The sequence below is a fragment of the Diplotaxodon limnothrissa genome, linkage group LG19 (genome assembly GCF_057381915.1).
Source record: "Diplotaxodon limnothrissa isolate DT_005_m linkage group LG19, D_limnothrissa_male_GT1.1, whole genome shotgun sequence".
In the NCBI taxonomy this organism is placed as follows: domain Eukaryota; kingdom Metazoa; phylum Chordata; class Actinopteri; order Cichliformes; family Cichlidae; genus Diplotaxodon; species Diplotaxodon limnothrissa.
In genome coordinates, this window is record NC_140614.1 from 26506476 (window position 1) to 26528420 (window position 21945).

Consider the following 21945-nt stretch of genomic DNA (forward strand, 5'->3'; position numbering starts at 1 on the left):
TTTTTTTTTTAAAGAAAATTACATGTAACCAAGATCTGTGAATAGTGGCAGTGACTTTTCATACACAAACTAACAACTATAACCCCCACATTTTTATGTCTCGTATCAGCATGTGCCAGACATTCTCCTTTTTAAGGGCCAGTTTTCCTGTGTAAGCAGCTCATTTCTTTACTTGGTAACATTATTTCTTTGTTGTTGTTCTTCTTGGTGCTTGTTATTGTCAGGTGTATGAAACTGTGGAGGTGAACTTTACGTATTTTGGACCATTTGGGGCTTTCCTAAGAAGACTGAAGCGACACCTCCTCCGTCTTGCCCCGAGAGAACACTCCCACTCCCACAGTCTGATGCATAAATTCCCTCTCTGTCAGAGAAGTCATGCTGTTGCTGAACTGCAGCTGTAAATTCATTAAACAACAGAAGAAGCAGACGGTAAGTGTACGGTTCTTTCTGTAATTTTTCTTTTAAAATGACACAGAGGATATATTATCACAGCAGGTCATGTAACATCAACTAACCATTGATAAAGCAATTACAGTAATTTCAGTGTGGCACATATTCAGAAAAAAATACAGTAAAACTAACAACAAACAGAGATTATTATCTACTTATTTACTGTTGGACTGTTGTTCTTTATCGTAAGTGGGTTTCAAGCTTGTTCAGTGACAGATTCTCCTTGTATGTATTTAGGTTGTAAGATTTTGCACTGTGATTCAGTGTCAGCTGTTTTACAGCAGTTCATAGTCTGAGAACCACGTCCTGGTTCAACCTTTGACCCTTTTTGCACTACTTTCTGTTTTAATTCTGACGCTTATCTTTGACTGAATTCAGGCCACGTGAGAGAGATCTCTAGTTCTGTAATCACTTTAGCGTAAGCAATAAAATGAACATAAACAAGTCAGAAATCCAACCCCAGTCTTTCCCTCATGGTCTACAACTGAGGCTTCATGATGTATAGTCTATTGCCTTTATTTTCAGGGCCGTGTCCACTTAATACCACGCTATATGGTTATATGGCATTTTAGTTAATATAAAGCATAGAACTGAGGCACTTCAAATAATTCCATCCCAACACAGGATAAAGCGCCCTGCCACAACACAAAAATGGTTCAGCAGTGGTTTGAGAGGCACAACAACAAGTTTGAAGTATTGGCTTGGCTTCAAAATTAACCAGATCTCAATCCAGTCATGCATCTTGTGAGTTCTCCAGGACAAACAAGTCAGATCCATGACTTCATCCAGGACTTCAAAGATCTGTTACTGTCTTGGTGCCAGATACACACCTCTGGGGGTCTAGTGGATTCCATGCCTGGATGGTTCATGGCTGTTTTAGAAGCAAAAGGGGGAGGAACACAACATTAGGCAGGTGGCATAATGTTATGCCTGATTGCTGTATACATTAATACATCTTAAATTAATTTAATGGCTAAAAAGGTGATGAAAGGGACACAATATTTGACTGGTAAATACATTTTTACAAATAAATACTGATACACAACTTAGTCCTTGAAGCAGGAGAAATGTTGTTGCTTGTTACTTTCATTATTTTAAACCTATTGTAGTCATTTATTGTTGTTTTTATTTATTTGTTGCTTTTATTTATTATACCTGCCTTCAATGGAAGGACAACAAAAATAAGTTATTCTCAAAGGCTTTTCCCTCCATTGTACGCTTTACCTTTGTCATCTGCATCAAAACTCTGCTCATCTGTCACAGGACACTGTATTTATGGTAATGTATTTTGTTTCCCACAGACAAGGATGACTCAATCAGTTACTATGACAACGATGAGTAGTGTGGAGTCCACAACCATTAATTCCACTGAGAGTCCGTTCCTGGACTCTCAGTTTCGTTATGTGTTCATCCCGGTTTTCTACATCATCTTCTTCATCCTGGGCTTCATCTCTAACCTCTACGTGCTGTTTGTCCTGCGCTGCCTTCGTCAATTCAAGGCCATGGGAGAAATTCACATCTATATGACCAACTTGACCATCGCTGATCTTCTGTTTGTGTGTGCTCTTCCCTTTTGGATTGACTATTATATCCGTGAGGGAGACTGGGTTTATGGAGACGTCATGTGCCGGGTGACAGGCACCTTCTTTTTCATCAACACCTACGGCACCATCCTCTTCCTTTCAGCCATCAGCATCAACAGATGCTGGGCGGTGACTCGGCCTCTAGACGCAGCCTCGTCAAACCGCAGAATTCGTGGAATTATTGTTTGTATTTGTATCTGGGTGTTTGTTCTGACGATTTCTGTTCCTTTTCTGGTGAGTCCAGGGATCAACGTGCACCGTAAAAACAACACTGACATACGTCGCTGTTTTGAGGGATACCAGGGTGGAACTAATGACAAGAAGAAAAAAGTGGCTGTCACTCATTTTCTAATAATTGGATTGTTTTTTGTTGTCTTTTTACTCATTGTGATATGCAATGTCCTTATTGCTCGAATTTTAGTTTGTAAAAATTCTCCTCAGTCAGAAAGTCAGTCTTCAGGAACACAGTCTAAAAAGCTCACTGTGACATCCATATTTAAATGGCCCACAGGGGTGAAACGGAGGGCTCTCCAGATGTTGCTGGCAGTGGTGGGAGTGTTTGTTCTGTGTTTCCTGCCACACCACATAGTTCAAGGCCCCTGGGCTCTGGCAGTGCTGGAGATCGAAGATGGCTTCGGCCACGTGAAGTACAGCAAGACCACTCGTCAGTTGCTGAACGACGCTCATCAGATCACCCTGGTTCTTATGGGCCTCAACTGCATTTTGGATCCTGTAGTTTATTATTTTGCCACAGGGAAGTTTAGAGGACAAATCAAGGCCCACATTACAAAATTAATCACATTCACCCAAACTCGGAGCTACCACTTAAACCAGCCTGCATCACCTGTTTGCACTCTGGTAGCAAATCAGAGGCCTCATAGGAAACCCACAACGGCTGGGGTGGAGGACCAAAGTCAACATGGTAGGAGGAACTCATTGGTTATTTTATAAAGTATTTTCAAAAATCTCACTGATCCAGGATTTTGAACCAAACCACATCTCAGATAAGATTCTCTCCATTTCATGACAGAGATGAAATGGAGAGCATGTCCACATTAAAGGTTGGAGAGGCTTGTTAGCCTTATTCTAGGAATTATACTCTGGAATCAGGGAGAGGAGGATATATGGTGTTGTGTGCTTGTACACGTGGAGTTAACCATTTACCACAGAGGGAGGCTGGTGCTGCTTAAATCTACAGTGAGTCAGAGCGGTGGTTCACGCAGTTCACAATCCACTGTATAGAGCCTTCTTGAAAGACTCCCCTACTGTGCTTTTATTAGTCTCTGCCTCCATCATGTGGTTTAAATGCAGTATTGCTCACTTATCTCAGTGGCTGTAAAGAAAGCAGTGTGATCTTCAAACTGCACTAACATCCCGTAAAGATGTGGGATCATTCTGAGAGTCAACATCCAAAGTTTTGAAGAAACATGGAAACTATTCCTTACTTAAAGAGTATTTAAGGTGTATTAAAGAATAATTGTGGTATTGTAAAATATTAACTTTTGCTGTTGTTAGAATTATGGACACTCGTGTTTTGCCTTTTATACTGTATTTTCATGCATATTTGCACATACTTCAATTAACCTCTGCCCTTGTCCATCTTCTTTTTCAAAATATAAGGAAACAAGCTGTAGCTCAAGACTTTTTCACAGTGTTGTACATATTGACCTATACCTCTAACGGACCTGTACCAATAACTGGTTTTAATATAAATACAAGAAATATGTCATTTATGACACATCATCTTGTGGAAGTTGTTCTCTCTGAAAGTTTTTGTAAATAAAAACATGAAATCTAATTTGATCAGATGACCTCGGCCTTTATTAATTTCTTCCATTCTGATTGAATGCCTACAATGAGGGTTAACCTTTTCTTCACTTAATAGAGGAGGGGTGGAGAACTTGTGCAGACGCCTGGTAATGAACTAATCATTTGATTCAGGTGTGTTGACCCAGGGTGATATCTAAAACCTGCAGGACACCGGACCTTGAGGCCTGGAGTTCCCAACCCGTGTAAAAGAGTTACTTGATGGAACTGAATGCTTGTGGTAACCTGTGGAAACACTCCTTGTTAGAAGGATAAAGCATTACCCTCACAGTGTGAAGGGTTGACTAAGACACAGGAGTGTGAAGTGTTGAAAGTGAAACTGTTAAACGCTTACAAGCCGTGTGTGGGTGTATGATAACATCCTGTTCCAGTAGTGATGATAGTTGTTGGTAAAGCTGACAACTGCATGGAAATGAAACTACAGTAACAATAACAACTGTAGAGTAGGGAGGAGTCACACAGGACAGGATCCCTGACTGGAGGTCAAAGACCATTGCCATGAGGAAGGACTACGAGGAGAACAAATCAGGGAGCGCTAAGTCTAAACCAGGGCCTCTCCCCACAAATGTTTTCTGTTTCAATGTGTCTAATACGTGCTTTGAATTACGAATTGTTCTCCAGTTCTCTGTGTCCTGACACTGAGAGCTCCACAGTTGTGCATCCTGAATCTCTAAATTGTTACCTAAAATAATGTGAACTGATAAATTGCCTCCTGAACTTCTCTCAGTAAAAAAGATGTACAGGTACAGGGTGAATTTGTATATGTTGCTATATCATTTTTATGTTTTGTCAACATTAAATGAAGGCAAAGAAACAAAAACTGTCCCACAAAATGCCTGTGGACATCTTTGATGTGTTATATTTGGAGTGATGAAAATATGCTAATGAAATCAAACAAAACATCAATCGGATCTTTATTTAAACTAGCTGATTAACTGTCATCATTATGACTAATAGCTTCAATTATGACTCACTGATGAGACAGAAACGTGTGAAATTAGATGCCTGGCAGCTTGTAAATTAATCACAGACATTAATGAAATGTATGATGCAGAAGATTAAAAAAAAAAACAGCCAAAAAAAAACCCATCCCAGAAACTTAAAGCGACTCTGGTTTTAATTTGGGCAAATTAAAGACCTGCTTTATCTTGAAAGAAAGTAAGAGACTTAGTAAGAGACAGTATATCCTCAGTTTCTTAACGTAAAACTAATGGAGTCAGGGCCGGTACAGAGTGCTTGTTCGTTTTAGTCCCCTGGTTTTCCACTGAGTTATTGGTTCTATCACTAGTTAGCAAAGTTTATGTAAGTTCAGTAACCTCAACCAACCTTCACTCGGTGATGTGATGTTCTGTACTAGCACAAGATGGTGCTAAACACGTTCTAAAAATGTTAATTTTAAGCACTTATTTCTTAAATCCGGCCTCACAGACAGTGTTACATCTATATCTACGCAAAGTTTGGCAACTCTAAGATTGGTTGCAGTGGCTCAGCATGGGGGAAAGAATCACAATATGTTTGTTATATTGCGTAAGTATATAAAGAAAACACTTTAGATGCTTACCATTTGTTTCAGAAACAAGAGCATTTTGTCCTTTTTCCCCCTATTACATCACAACAACTTGATTGGTCAGTTTCAGTGTTGATCCTGGAGCAACATTATTTTGATGATACAAGTACAACATCAACAGGGAGATATCTGTTAATCAACTCTGACCATGGCTGTGCAACAGTCACAAAACACAATGCATCATTGCATATTCACCACAGAACAGCAAACTAACCTGTTTATCCTTCACAACACTGCCTTGTATTTTCATGCAACTGTTGAACAACACAAATTTAGCATACCTCAGTTTGTTTTACAAAACACAGCTTTAAATTTCCAGTTTATCAAATGCTACTGAGCAGTCCTTACTTTTAAATATAACCTCTCTTCTTCCTCTCCTGACTTACATCTCTCTCCATCTCTGAGTGAGGTTATTGCTCACTCTTTTCTCACTTTGAATTACAGCAGCTCTACTTTTAGCTATCAGACAAACTAGGAGATTAACTGCATTGAACCAGTTTGTGTGTTTGCTCTTATTTGTTAATCTCAAGAAACATTGCATCTAAAATGGGCTCCTACTTAAAAAGCTATACTCCCTTTATTCCTGCTCCTCTTCTGTAGAGCTAGCTAGCTATAGAAGTAGCACGATCAAACTTACGGATAAATTTATGAAGTACATTCCAGGGTCCTTAATAGCCAGAAACGATTAAGCTAGGTGGCTAATATGTATATACATGCAAATGTGTTTTAATTGTCCGTTTAACTCTTCATTTACCATGGACCCGCCGGCAGGCCCATTTTACAGCGCTGTTTACATGACTGTAACTCCATCATGTGGCACAGCATCAAGGCCATCACCAACTACAGGAAGACAACAACTGCCTACGAGGGTGACGCCTCCCTACCAGATGCGCTGAACAACTTCTATGAACGGTTTGACACTCAGAATGGCGTGTTGGTGTGTCAGGTTCTGTGTCTCTTTGCAGAGTTAACTCTCAGAAAGCTGCTGGTCCAGATAACATCCCTGGGTGAGAGCTTCATTGAGCACTGCTGCTGTCCCAACTTGCTTCAAGGCCACCACCCTCTTTCCTATGCCAAAGAAGTCCCCAGTGTCCTGCCTCAATGACTGCCGTCTTATTTTTCTGATTCCCATCATGATGTAGTGCTTTGAGAGGCTCGTCATGACTCACATTAAGACCAGGTTGCCACCCACGCTGGACCCACAGCAGTTTGCATATCGCCCAAACCAGTCAACAGATGATGCCATCGCCACCACCCTACATCTTGCTGTCACCCACCTGGACAATAAAGACACATATATACGAATGCTATTCATAGACTTCAGTTCAGCATTCAGCACAATCATTCCTCAGCACCTGATTGGAAAACTGAGCTTGCTGGGCTTGAACACCTCCCTGTGAAACTGTATCCTGGACTTTCTGACAGAGAAACCTCAGAGAGCCCAGATCGGTAACAGCATCTCCAACACCACCACACTGAGCACTGGAGCCCCTCAGCGCTGTGTGCTCAGCCTACTGCTGTTCACTCTGCTGACTCACGACTGCGCAGCAATGCACAGTTAAAACCACATTATCAAGTTCGCCGATGACACGACTGTGGTGGGTCTCATCAGTAAGGACGATGAGTCAGCATACAGAGAGGAGGTGCAACAGCTAACGGACCTGTAAATGGTAAATGGCCTGTATTTATATAGCGCTTTACTAGTCCCTAAGGACCCCAAAGCGCTTTACATATCCAGTCATCCACCCATTCACACACACATTCACACACTGGTGATGGCAAGCTACATTGTAGCCACAGCCACCCTGGGGCGCACTGACAGAGGCGAGGCTGCCGGACACTGGCGCCACCGGGCCCTCTGACCACCACCAGTAGGCAACGGGTGAAGTGTCTTGCCCAAGGACACAACGATCGAGACTGTCCAAGCTGGGGCTTGAACCAGCAACCTTCCGATTACAAGGCGAACTCCCAACTCTTGAGCCACGATCGCCCCTGTGTAGAGTCAACAACCTGTCTCTGAACATGGACAAAACAAAATAGATGGTTGTTTGCTTCAGGAGAGAATGGAGAGATCACTGTCCACTTAACATCAATGGATCCTCTGTGGAAGTCGTCAAGAGCACCAAATTCCTTGATGTTCACTTGGCGGAGAACCTCTCCCGGTCCCTCAGCACCAGCTGCATAATTAAGAATGGTAATGGTAAATGAAGGCCCAACAGCGTCTCTACTTCCTGCGGAAGCTGAGAAAAGCCCATCTCCCACTACCCATTCTCACCCCCTTCTACAAAGCGACTATCGAGAGCATTCTAAGCAGCTGCATAACTGTCTGATATGGTAACTGCAGCGTATCAAACCACAATACCCCACAACAAATGGTGAGATCAGCGGAGAAGATTATTGAAGCCATCACAGACACCTATCAGACTCGCTGCATCCGCAAAGCCATCAGCATTGTGGAGGATCCCACACACCCCTCTCACACACTCTTCACCCTGCTGGCTTCTGGCAAGAGGTACCGGAGTATTCGGGCCCTCACTGCCAGACTGTGAAACAGCTTCTTCCCCCAGGCCGTCAGACTGCTGAACACTCAGTGACGGGAATGACAAAAACACACGCATACCTTCATACACGTCACTACCAAGCACTCATCTGCAGAATCTTATACACACACACATTCATACAACTAGTTACTTTTTGCACAATACTCAGTCTTTTGCACATTATATTGCACTGTTGTGTCTGTATCATTCTGTTAAATAAAAACTTTCCTCAAACGTGTTAAACTTATGTAATGAGCCTATTTTGAAGATGTAAGGAGTAGAAAATACAGATATTTGTGGTAAAATGTGGGGAATAAATATAAAAAACTGTCAGAAAAATAAATACTCAAGTACAATATTGATACCTGAAAATTCTACTAAAATTCTACTAACAGTATTTGAACTTTGATATTTCCAGCTCTGAGCACTCTGAGTACGAAACAATCACAATCACCAGTGTATAACATTCTTTGCCCTTGTACAGCAGAGTGAGGCTTGTGGCTGTGAATGTGAGAACTATTAGATTCTCTTTTCTAAAGAAATTCGTAAAAGAAACAATGCCAAATAGAGGAGAAGGCTGCAAATTTCTCAAACACCACCAAAAAAAGACATTCACAGGATTTGCAGGGGAATAACTATTCTTAGTAAAGTGATGCTGAACTAAACATGGAGAAATCAGGCTTCCACTCAGTATTTCGTTGTTTCACACTAGCTGGTGGGACATGCTTAGGCACCAAAACTACTGGACAGGTCTAGTCTTGCTGTGGTTTTCACACTGAACACTGCTGAAGGACATCTCATGTCCACGTTTGGGGATGCCAGTGATTTTGATAAATGAAAGCAAATGCAAAACCTTTTTAACAAAATAAATAATGTTTCAACCACATTTTGCGACCCAAACTAATTGAAAAACGTTAGTAGCTATGTACAAAATGTTCAAGACAAAATGGATGGATGTAGATGGAGGAATCTAGTGTGTGTTGAAAATGTGGAACAAGATTCTAGTATTATCAGTTCACTTTGCATTTTTAATATTCTAAATAAATACACAAAAAGGCAACTTCTTTTGTCTGCTCACTTGTTCACATCAGATTGGGGGCACATTTAAAGCATTTAAAAACCACAACAAGATAAACTATCCATTGAATGCAGCATCAGCCTACGCGACTTCCCAGTTCGTGATTCTTGAAATTGGAATTGTTGCATTGTTTGAACGGATACATGAGTAAAATGTAAGTTTTCATACGCAGACTTATAATAACATAATAACTGTATATCACTTCATGTCTCATCAGCATGTCGCAGTCATGACGAAATTCCTCTGCAGTTCATTTCTATAACTCAGAAAAATCTTTTCTTTCTCTGCTGATTTTAATTAGCCCCTAGGACATAGTTTCCTGATTCCTTTACTCATATCGCACACGTGATGTTTCTATGGAAAAAAATGTTAAAACTCCAGCGTTGCATTAAAGCGGGGGTTCCTATTCCTTTTCACGGGAATCGTGAAATCGTATAGCTTAATGTTCCTTGTATTGCGCAACTCGGGTCTTTCCTAAGAAGACTGAAACGACACCTCCTCCGCTCTGCCCAGAGAGAACACTCCCACTCACACGCTCACAAGACGCACAAACCCTCTCTCTCTCAGAGAAGTCGCACTGTTGCTGAACTGAAGCTGTAAATCCATTCAAAGTGTTTACGCGCATCAGGAGACTGAAAACAGAAGAAGCAGTTGTGTAAGTGTACAGTTTTCCTTGTTATTTCTCGTTTTACGTGACAAAGTGAGTGAGGATATTAATCATCGGTCTAATAATATGTTTTAGTCAAGAAGAGAAGACAGCAAAGGTAAAAGCATCCTTATTTTCACAAATCGTTCAGTTTTTATTTTGCTTGGAAAAAATTTGTTTGTGAATTAACTGCTGCTCTACTCAAATCTATAAATGGATTTATTTATTTATTTATTTATTTTATTTTATTTTATTTTTTGGGGGGGGGGGGGGGGGGGGGGGTCCACAGTCTTTACAATGCTGTGATTAATTAAATCAATATTAAATTGATGATTAATAGTTGACAAAAGGAAATGTTTGTATTTCACACTCCTTGACTGGTTATGAGGTTATTGGTTGTTCAGAGGAAACCATTAAACAGGTTTCTCTGAACAGATCTGCATAAGACAGATCCAAACAGGTTATAAAATAAACACCTATGGCACTTATTCAGAAAAAAGTGCTGTAAAAATGGTACTCAGTTAAATTTGTTCACAAGCTGATAGTATTTAGCAGTGTCAGTTATTTCCCAGTAACAAGGGTGTGTCAGTTTATCAAACAGCGTCACAGCTCATTTACTGTTGGACTACTGTTCTTTATTGTAAGTGGGTGTCAAGCTTGTTGTCTGTAATTTGTTGTTCACACATTCGCCCCACCGAGTGAAATCCCATTGTTCAGTGACAGATTCTCCTCGAACATCTTTAGGTGTTTAGAGTTTGCACCTCCAATCAGTGTCAGCTCCTTTACAGCAGATTAAAGTCTGAGAACCACATCTTTTTTCAATCTTTGACCTTTTGCACTACTTTCAGTTTTAATTCTGATGCTTGTCTTTGAATGAATTCAAGTCATGCCAGAGTGATCACTATCAGCAGCTTCAAGTTCTATAACCATTTTAGTCTTAGTGGCAAAACCAAAGATAAAATGAACATAAAACAGTCACAAATCCAACCTCAATCTTTCCCTCGTGGTCTGCAACTGAGTTTTTAAAGGCTTCATGATGTATAGTGTTACTGCAAGATGCCGATTAATGACTCTACCTATAAAGACTTTGACTGAGAGTTAGATCTTAGATGAGTAATAAGAAGTCTATGGCAGATAAAGTCCCAACAGGCCCTTTTATACAGAGTGTTGAGGTATTTGTTTGGACACAGATTATATTACTATGATAAAACTACAGCTGTGCAAAACACGGCCACAAAACTTCACATGAAGCGTATGTTCAAATATGGGTGCGGTCCAGCAACTCAGTGATTTCATGCTTCTGTTGTTTCCTGGCAAGATGGTCTCCAGTTTAAAACTTATCATGCTTCTGTGCCATTACATCAATTTGGGACATATGATTCATAGCACAAAGAAATGTTAAGACTTCTCAGACTGTTTAGAATTACCTGACAATTTCAGAAGATGTGCTCAGATAACAAGAAATTAATTAATACAATAAATGTATGGAATGGCTAATAATTTATCTGGTAAATACATTTGTGCCAATAAAAGGTGATAGATAACTTAGTCCTTGCAGCAAGGAAAGTGCCCTCTTTCTTTATTTTAAATCTTTCTTACTCATTTACTTTTTTTGTTTTTTCTCTATACTGAAATTGAAATATCACAAAAAGTAGTTGTTCTCAAAGATTCTACTTTCTAATATACCCTACCTTTGTCATCTGCATCAAAAGTCTGAGTAAACCATTGTACTGATGATAATATATGTTGTCTCCCACAGGCAAAGATGAATGAAACTATAGGGAATACCGATGAATCCACTTTCCTGGACTCTCAGTTTCGTTATGTGTTCATCCCGGTTTTCTACATCGTCTTCTTCATCCTGGGCTTCATCTCTAACCTCTACGTACTGTTTGTCCTGCGCTGCCTTCGTCAAGCCAAGGCCATGGGAGAAATCCGTATCTACATGACCAACTTGACCATCGCTGATCTTCTGTTTGTGTGTGCTCTTCCCTTTTGGATTGATTACTATATCCGTGAGGGAGACTGGGTTTATGGAGACGTCATGTGCCGGGTGACAGGCACCTTCTTTTTCATCAACACTTACGGCACCATCCTCTTCCTTTCAGCCATCAGCATCAACAGATACTGGGCGGTGACTCGGCCTCTAGACGCAGCCTCTTCGGACCACAGAATTCGTGGAATCATCGTCTGTGTTTTTATCTGGGCATTTGTTCTGGCGATGTCTGTCCCTTATCTGGTGAGTCCAGGGACCAACGAGCACTTTAAAAACAACACGAAGATCCTTCGCTGCTTTGAGGGATACCAGGGTGAAACTAATTATGAGAAGAAAAAAGTGGCTGTCACTCATTTTTTAATAATTGGATTGTTCTTTGGTATCTTTTTGCTCGTTGTGATATGCAATATCCTTATTGCTCGAGTGTTAATTTCTCAAAGGCCTCCAGAATCAGAAATTCGGTCCTCAGCAGCTCTTTCTAAAAAGTCCACTGCATCCTCGACTTTAAAAAGGCCCAGAGGGGTGAAACGGAGGGCTCTCCAGATGTTGTGGGCAGTGGTAGGAGTGTTTGTCCTGTGTTTCCTGCCACACCATATAGTTCAAGGCCCCTGGGCTCTGGCAGTGCTGGAGATCGAAGACGGCTTCGGCCACGTGAAGTACAGCAAGACCACTCGTCAGTTGCTGAACGACGCTCATCAGATCACACTGGTTCTTATGGGCCTCAACTGCATTTTGGATCCTGTAGTTTATTATTTTGCCACAGGGAAGTTTAGAAGGTTCATCACAGCCCACATTAAAAAATTAGCAAAGGGAGAGGGATGCTCTCAAATGGCCACCACACAGATTTCCATGGATAGCAGGATTCCAAGTCAGAGACTCCCAAGCGAGCACTAGCTGACCAGAGATGAGTGATTCATACAAGTCCAATACATGTCTAAAATCTGACTATCAAACTCATGTGACTCTCTCATGCTGATGGCGAAGATTACATACAATAAGGCGTTGAGGCATGCACATCTGGGACAATAAACTGTTTAACTTCATGTGATCTCGAACACGTCGCCTTCTGAGTTGCCCCAGAATTTCTGCACTTCCTGTGTGAAGAACAAACCGAAAAGCAGAAGTTTTGCAAGCAGCCAAAACTTTATGTATCTTTAAAGAACAATAGCATCACTCGATGATGACACAAGACATCTTCTCACAGAAATCCTGTGGCGGTGTTTGACACAACATTAGGACACAAAAGCAGGAGAAAATGACAGAATAACATACATGTGTGGGTACACCTTATCTCTACACGTCTGATGTTATGTCAGCAACATGTGTTGTAATCGCACTGTCTGTCCTCTCTGAGAACAACTTTAATTTTTTTTCATCAGGCAAGTTAAATCAGGTATTGTGACACCAAGGAACAAAAGCAGTAATGCCTGGGGTACGTTTCCTCTCTGGTGTTCAGTGTTGGGACACTTCATTTATGTCTTGTGTTGAAATCTTATAATTCACTGAAACAGACAGAAGTAGCGTACGTATGTGTATTTAATGTGTATCTGTGGAAATGAATTGTTTCTAATGTGAGACTTTTTGTTGTCGCAAATTTTGTATTTTCTATTAACTTGAACCTTTTTGTTATTATATATTGTAGAAAACAACAAAAACAAAAATACTCCCTAAAATTTGAAAATCTTTTGTATGTTTTTCAGTTTTGCAATGTCACGATTAAAAGGAGAAGAAAAACAAGAAGCTTCCAGTTAATATATAAACATACAAACGCTATTGCCTGCGTAGATGCACTCAGCTTCTCTGGGTTTTAACCACATTTATGGTGTGATAGCTTCTGCGCAACAGATAAAATCTGATAAGTCAGGAAGTAAACTCACTGGCAATTTTCATTTAACTAACCCAGAGATAGAGTTAAAAAAAACAGGCTTGTTTTAATCAGTCCACTTTCCACTGCATGTCTCGATCTCCTTTCACGAGAGACTTGAGTACACACCCTCCCAGGTCACATTGGCGGGTTCCACATCGGCGTAGCCTTGGCTAGTGTAGTTTATGTACACGTCTGTGTCAGGCTGTGGAAGATCTCCCCTAGTGTAAACAGAAATATTATCTGTGAATAGCTTGTAGCAAGAGTTAAAGTGCATGACTGAAGTGTGCATGATTCTTCTCTCAAGACTTACGTTGGTGTGATTTCAGGTCCAGGAACATCTTAAAGAAAAAGGAAAAAAAAGAGTCACAAAACATTTTAATTCATACTGATTATGGCACTCATTGCCCTCCATACTTGTAGCCCTCTATACAAGAAGAGCTCAGAGATACCTTTAACTGCTGGAGTGCTGGAGGTGGTCACTGTTCCACTGGTCCTTTGGAAGCCCAGCCAGAAAAAAATAACAGCAGCGATGATGATGATCAAGATCAGAAGAGAAAAGACGAAGGCTGTTATTCCTAAATTCTCTCCCACTGTTGGGAGTTGAGGAAAGAGAAAAGAGACATTAAGACTTGCAACTTCACAGCCAGATGATGCACACAGCATAAATAAAAGATTAATGAATCCAGTCAGTCATGATTGCTATCCATTGTATGATAATCATTTTACAGTTCGCTATTTCAGTTTAAAAGTGAAAGCCTTAAAGATTTTTTCCAGGTTTTTATGGAATAAATATAAATTGCTCAAAACACAAGTAAATACACCTAAAATTTATTAACATTAATAAATTGTCGAGTATTTAATTAAATGTACCATTCAAATTATTATTTTTTCTTCATTTATTTATCTACATAAATATATATTTATGTCCTATTTATGCAATTCTAATATTTATTTTTTATTTTTTAAATAAGCAGATTCGATCATCCTTATTTTAGTAAGTTTAGGGTGTGAACAAACACATAACCAACCTGTGGTTTGTGTTGAAATGATGTAAACTGTGTGGGTTTGGTTTGCGCAGTTGACAACTGAAGAACAGCAGCGGTACTCCCCACTTTGCTCTGGCTTGGTCAGGATCAGTTCCCTACTGTTTCCCTCTTTTTCCCAGGTCTGATTTCGCAGGCGTACCCATGACCAAGTCCCAGTCACTGATATTATGGAACTGCTGCAGTACAGGCTTACTTTTTGTCCTGCTGCAACCGGGTAGTCCGGCGTGGCCACCACCCATAGAGGAGGAAATGTTTCTGTGAAGGAGAGTGCAGAAATAACAGGAAGTTGAGGTAAAGCTGTAACCAATCAGATTTTTAAGCAGGACATAGATGTTGCATGCTGAATGCGTACATATAAACTATTTGCTGACCACAAAAGCGATGTAGTTCTAGAAATAGCAGTGTTGGTCTGTTGGTCACTCGGTTTACTCATTCAGAGAATGAAGTCATTGAACTTGAATGGTTTTTTTTCCTTTTTGTGCCACTGTACAGTTTTTTCCCCCCCAGTGAAATATTCAAAAACTCTTCTTCTTCATAAGAGGTAAAGCAAGCCATGGTGATGAAGACGAAGTCCTAACTGCTTTAGTGATCTTCTAGCTTTTAATGTGGTGCCATTTGTAAAGCATTGCTGTTGACCAAACTCAGTAAAATATGTCAGTAATATCTGGTAAAATGAATGGCAAGTCAACTGCACACGATCACATAGGATTTATTCCAGTAACTTAGGTGATCCTCCTGGGTTTTCCCTTTGTTGTTTATATTTGAATATGTGAAAAACTGTTAAGCAGCTCATTTAGTTTGGATATGCATGCCTAAAACAGGATGATCTTTAATAACTTTCCATTGTCATCATAAAATGTTTGTCTTGTCGAATATTTTGGGTCAGGTTTAATTACCTTCAATGCCAAAGATAGTTCAGATCCTCTGTTCCACTTAATGTTTAGTTTTAATTATCAAATGTTAAATCATAAGAAGGGTGTAACATGTTATTGAACAGCTCAAAATACTGCAGTACACAGCAATGTTTAGGTTCACAGAGCCACCAGCTTAATTTCAATCATTTGATTCGATCTATCCTTCCAAAAGTTCAGAGTCTGTATTACCTTTGTGAGTCACTGGAGCTGTCGGTTGAGTCCGGTTTTGGGCTATAAGTGCAGACAAAATAAGAGGCAAAAATTATTCATGACAAAGCATTAGAAGTCCACTTTCTAGATTCTGTTTTAAAATTAAATGGAAGAAATGTGCTTACCTGTACCCTCAAAGGAAATAAAAAGGAGAAAAAGGACAGGCAGCATGTTGTTTGAGATAAACAAGAAGCAAATACTGCAGTTACCTCTGGCTAACAGGTAGAAAAATGAATCACTGTGGCACTTTAAAATATAGGTGAAAGTGGGGGGGAAGTAAAAGACTGGCAAACTGAGAGAAGGGAAGTTTAAAGTTCCTTTATACAAATAATCAACAAAAAGAGAGAAATAATAATTGGACTCTTCAATCTTCCATACAGGGGAAACTGTGTGCAGTGTTTCCACTGCCTGGCAATACGAGCAAAAAGCAAACAAAAAAAAATATATACATAAACACAAATGAGAAGAGTGATAAACAAAATGGACTGAAGCTTGAGCTTCCAATCAGAAATGTGGACTGGAGAATTCAGGGACTGATCCACTGCTTTTCTGACTGCCAGATGACCCACTCTACCACCTGAGCCGCAGCCACTGATTAAAAAATCCCAGGTCTCACTCACAACAGCCTTAAATCCATATAAAGAGCAGCTGCAGCCCCCTGCCCGAGACTGCAACATCAATCTTTTCCTGACTGAATGTGAAGTTACATCTCAACTCAAGTTACATTAATCCAGCTTTTTGAGTACTTATGATTTTTAAGACATTGCACTTCTTGGTCAACCTGGAGACTGGAATATTGGAGGACAAAAGAAAATGTTTCAGACCTAAAAACCTATTTACAGAAGATGAACACTTTCTAGAAGTCATGTTCTTAAGAAACAACAAAAAATCCAGCAAAGAGTTGATACAGGAACTGAAAGTGAAATGTTTTCAGTGGAAGGGTCGCTGAGGATCTTAAGGAAGGGAAACAGTGAGAAAAGTCTGAGGTCTAATGGAGTGATCAATCCAAATTTTTAATTTCTGGCCCGAATTGTCGGAGAAGATCAGGAAAGAGAGTTTGAACAGTGAATGTCTACAGCCATCTGTGAAACATGGTGTAGGCCGTGTCAGTGGTGTTTGCGATATTTTCAAAATATCTGTAAATAAGATTTGAAACCAGCATGCAATAAGATCTGGAAAATGCGTGATTCACAACATCTTCACTTTCAGCATGAAAACGATCCCGAACACACTGACAATGTGACAGTGTGTCAGAAAAATCACACGGTGGAAAGAAGATAAGATAAGATAACTCTTTATTGTCATTGCGCAGTCATACATAGTACAATAGTACAATGAAATTGGAAAACTGTCCTACGTCGGCACTACATGTAACTGTGGAGATACAGAAATTCTTTTAAGATAAGATAAGAGAGATAAGATAGAACTTTATTAATCCCTCGGGTGGGTTCCTCTGGGAAATTCGACTTCCAAAAAAAAGCACAGCAACGACCGAAGTTACAGTTACAGAATTGTTATATATATATATATATATATATATATATATATATATATATATATATATATATATATACACACACACACACACACACACACACATATAAATACAGAGACAAATATAAATAAAATATACAAAGGGGATAAATAGAATAAATAGGAATAAAAAATAAAAATACAAGTGAATTGCACATTTCAAGTATTGAGTCTATTGCACTGTTGACTATTTACAAAAAGTATTGCAAAAGGTATTGTACAGTGAGGTGAAGAGGCACTACAGCTTAGTTGTTCCCCCCTCCTTTGTCCTCCTGTTTCCCCTCCCTCTCCCCTCCAGAGAGGAGTTAAACAGTTTGATGGCGTGTGGGACAAAGGAGTTTTTAAGTCTGTTAGTTCTTGTCTTGGGGAGAAGCAACCTGTCACTGAACAGACTCTTCTGATTGTTTATGGCCGTGTGCAGAGGATGCCCAGCATTGTTCATAATGTCCAGCAGTTTCTTTAATGTCCTTTTCTCTGCCACTGTCACCAGAGTGTCCAGCTTCATGCCGACCACAGAGCCAGCCTTCCTGATCAGTTTCTCCAGCCTGGATGAGTCCTTCTTTGCTGTGCTGCTCCCCCAGCACACCACAGCATAGAAAAGTACTCCAGCAACCACCGACTGGTAAAACATCCTCAGGAGCTTCCTGCAGATGTTAAAAGACCTCAGCCTCCTGAGGAAGTACAGTCGGCTTTGGGCTTTTTTATACAGGTGCTCTGTGTTGCATGACCAGTCCAGTTTATTGTCCACCCACAGCCCGAGGTACTTGTACTTGTTGACCACCTCCACCTCCTCCCCCTCTATCTGAACCGGCAGTGGACCTTCTCTGGACCTCCCGAAGTCCACAACCAGTTCCTTAGTCTTTGAGGTGTTGAGTTGCAGGTGGTTTGAGTGACTCCATGCGACAAAGTTCCTCACCAGACTTCTGTACTCCTCTTCCTGATCATCCCAGATACACCCCATGATGGCCGTGTCATCTGCAAACTTCTGAATATGGCATAATTCAGAGTTGTAGCAGAAGTCAGAGGTGTACAGGGTGAAGAGAAGAGGGGACAGCACAGTTCCCTGTGGTGCTCCTGTGCTGCTGACCACAGTGTCAGACGTGACACTGCCATATAATCTGCATCATTATAATTGCATTAATAACATTCTTTACAGCATTATTTCATCTAATAATATTTCTCACAGTATTGATACTGCATTACAGTTGTTTATTGAAGATGTCCATTTGAGGATCCTACCATTATGTTAACTTTTATTACAAGTAAAAATTTGAAATATTTTATACACATTGCATATCTGTGCTTATTTTGAGTTGATGTTCGGTTCATTAAGGGTCTTAAGCTTCACTGGCGTGACTGTCCAGGTGATACATGCTGAGGGAAACTAGAACATAGAAGGATAACTGCAATGCATGCTTACAGTACATATAATACATATAATCTAGGAATGTGTCCGGCCTGAGGCCTTAACTCATTTGGTGTCTTACTATATTTTATTCTACTTGGTAACAGATGATCAGAGTCAATAATTAGCCTCAGAGACCCTGAGGGCTTGAAGTTTATTGCCTTGTATGGAAGGTGTTATAGAAAAGAGAAGTTCTATGTCTGTTTATAGCTATTACAGTTTTTTCTGATTGCTTAAGCACATTTTTTGTAACTATTGGCTAATTTTGCAAAACTCTTCACACAAATAAGAAAACCTGTCACCCAATCATCAAAACATTGTAGTTCTCTTGCAAAAGCGAACACAGCTAGATTAACTCTTCACACCTTCGTAAAAATGGTGTTTCCGTATCAAACAGTACACACAAGCCATCATCTACTAAGCACACAATGCGCCAACTGCACACCGATGGTATGAATACAAAACACATCTGGCGTTTGCTTTCTCTGTGCACAAGGTAGGCTATGTCAGTTTGAGCTCATACTTCTGTCATAGATCCATAAGCATAGAGGGATCCAAACTTCAAGTACTGGTGTTTAGTCAAACACATCAAAACAAACACAAGTGTTTATTTCCAAGTATAGGATTATTTGCAATCGCCATAATGACTATATGGGTTACGTGGTCTGCAGTGAACATGCTTCCTCTGCCCCCTCCTCGTCTTCCTCTTGCTCCTCCTTGTCCTTGTCGTCCTCTTCATCCTACTTCTTCACCTCCACGTCCTCTTCCTCGGCCTCCTCTACTTCTCACTCTTTCTGCTCCCTCCATTGTACTCCGCACACACAGCTTACCTGTATTATAGTGCTTAGGCTGATTGCAAAGTGAACGAATTATCTAAGAAAGTTTTCACATGTGAAAGTGTGCCAGACAGTTGGCAAATTAGTGTTAATGATAGCCATACATGTGTATACTTTTGCTAGGAGTGTGTTGGAAATTTGGAAATTGAGTGTTGTGCAGTGAATTGTGCCTACAGTCTTGCAAAGTGTGTGTTACAAAATTGCAAACTGAGTGCAAAGCAGTTTTTGTGCTTTTAGTTTTGCACACTCAGTGAGTGGTTTTGCTATAAGTCTGACTAGTTTTAGAAATTGTGCTACAGGATTCACAGTTAGTGTTTAGGCATTCGGTAAAAACTGTAAAGATGTACGATAAACTGTGACTAATGCCTGGAACCTATTTTAATACGCCATGGGGGGGGGGGGGGGGGGGGGGGGGCGGGGGGGGGCGTGTACCCCACTGCTTTATAAGTATCCACAACATGTATTTTGGTCAGAAGGCATATCTTGATGTTATCTTCGGGCTGTTAATAAACTCAACGTTTGATTGCACTTTTCTGGGGCCTCCGTGGTTTGTGACACTGCTCTACATTGATCGATTTTGCGACATAACACGACACGATACGACACATCACAACGCAACACAAACAACACAACACAGTATAATAACTTAGTAATAAAAAAGATTAATAAGTGTATTTGTATTGCACGCCATTATTATTGCACATTAATTATTATTGCATCTTGTTATAAATATAAATATTATTATTATTACTGTTTTTACCGTTGTTAACCCCCCCAAAAAAAGTCCAGGTACGTAGCCAGTCAGATCAGCTATTTGCATTGATCAGGGCTATTGCCCTGTCGTAAAAGCTGTCCTTGAGTCTATTATGTTCGGGACCTCAGCAGCCTGAACCTCCTGCCAGACGGCAGCAGCTTAAACACCCCGTGTCCTGGGTGTGTGCAGTCCCGTAGGATGCTGCGTGCCCTCTTGAGACAGCGAGTGCTGTACAGGTCCTTCAGGGAGGGAAGAGGATGTCCAATGATTTTTTGGGCCATATTGATGACCCTCTGGAGTGCCTTTCTGTGTGCTGTGGTGCAGCTGGAGAACCACACACCGATGCAATATGTCAGCACACTTTCAATGGAGCAGCGGTACACTGCAAAAAACGATTTTCAAGAAAGTAAAAAAAACCTTGTTTATGGACATTTTTTCTTATTTTTTGCCTAAAAAGAAAATATATTCTTAACAAGCAAGTTTTGGACAAGAAAATAAAGCTTATTCTAGGAAAATATGTCTAACTTTTCCTTAAAAGGATATTTCAGAATCAGAATCAGAATCAGAATACTTTATTGATCCCTGGGGGAAATTATTTTTTGTTACAGTGCTCCATTTTAAACCAACATTAAGACAAGACAGACAATACGCTAACTAAGAATAGTACAATATATACATATATATACATACATACATACATAAGTCACTTATAAATAAATATTTGGAAAAGAAACATGTGTAGTTGTAGCAGCAAACAGTGTGTTAAGTGGATGCATTGTACAGGGAGATGGCCACAGGCAGGAATGATTTCCTGTGTCGTTCAGTGGTGCTTTTCGGTAATCTCAGTCTCTCACTGAACGAGCTCCTGTGACTGACCAACATGTCATGGAGTGGGTGGGAGGTGTTATCCAACATTGTCTTTATCTTGGACAGCATCCGCCTCTCCGACACCACCTTGAGGGAGTCCAGCTCCATCCCCACAACATTGCTGGCCTTACGGATCAGTTTATTAAGTCTGTTGGCATCTGCGACCCTCAGCCTGCTCCCCCAGCATGCAACAGCATAGAGGATCGCACTGGCCACCACAGACTCATAGAAAATCCTCAGCATTTTCTGGCAGATGTTGAAGGACCTCAGTCGCCTCAAAAAATAGAGACGACTCTGGCCCTTCCTGTAAAGTGCTGTGGTGTTTTTAGCCCAGTCCAGTTTATTGTCAATGTGTACTCCAAGGTATTTATAGTCCTCCACAATGTCAACACTGACCCCCTGGATTGAAACAGGGGTCAAGTGTTTCCTGGTCTTCCTGAAGTCCACGATCAGTTCCTTGGTCTTTGCCACGTTGAGCTGCAGATGATTCTGCTCACACCACGTGACAAAGGAGTCGACCACAGCCCGGTACTCTGTCTCATCATCCCTGCTGATGCATCCAACCACCGCAGAGTCATCAGAAAACTTCTGAAGATGGCATGTCTCTGTGCAGTGGCTGAAGTCTGTGGTGTAGATGGTGAAGAGGAAGGGGGAGAGGACAGTCCCCTGTGGTGCCCCTGTGTTGCTAATCACCTTGTCAGACACACACTGTGGGAGACGTACATATTGTGGTCTTCCTGTCAGGTAATCAACAATCCAGGACACCAGAGAAGCATCCACCTGCATCGCTGCTAACTTATCACCCAGGAGGGTCGGCCTGATGGTG

At 40.6% G+C, this 21945-nt stretch overlaps 3 protein-coding genes across 3 annotated transcripts; 2 read left to right on the forward strand and 1 right to left on the reverse strand.

Moving 5' to 3' along the window:
* The first annotated feature begins 375 nt into the window (after window positions 1–375).
* LOC146612353 (platelet-activating factor receptor-like) lies at window positions 376–2984 on the forward strand. Its single transcript, XM_085343451.1, has 2 exons — window positions 376–429; window positions 1752–2984. Exons 1-2 carry the CDS (start codon window positions 376–378, stop codon window positions 2982–2984), a joined length of 1287 nt encoding a protein of 428 aa, XP_085199577.1.
* Window positions 2985–9615: 6631 nt separating this feature from the next.
* Window positions 9616–13181, forward strand: LOC146612354 (platelet-activating factor receptor-like). The gene is made up of 2 exons (XM_085343229.1): window positions 9616–9700; window positions 11451–13181. Exon 2 carries the CDS (start codon window positions 11457–11459, stop codon window positions 12579–12581), a length of 1125 nt encoding a protein of 374 aa, XP_085199355.1. The 5' UTR covers window positions 9616–9700; window positions 11451–11456; the 3' UTR covers window positions 12582–13181.
* A 476-nt stretch (window positions 13182–13657) lies between these two features.
* Window positions 13658–15895, reverse strand: LOC146612355 (uncharacterized). Its single transcript, XM_085343671.1, has 6 exons — window positions 15850–15895; window positions 15704–15745; window positions 14583–14855; window positions 14004–14144; window positions 13865–13892; window positions 13658–13772 (listed from the first exon to the last, which is right to left on the reverse strand). The coding sequence occupies exons 1-6, from the start codon at window positions 15893–15895 to the stop codon at window positions 13658–13660; spliced, it is 645 nt and encodes a 214-aa protein (XP_085199797.1).
* Between the last annotated feature and the right edge of the window lie 6050 nt (window positions 15896–21945).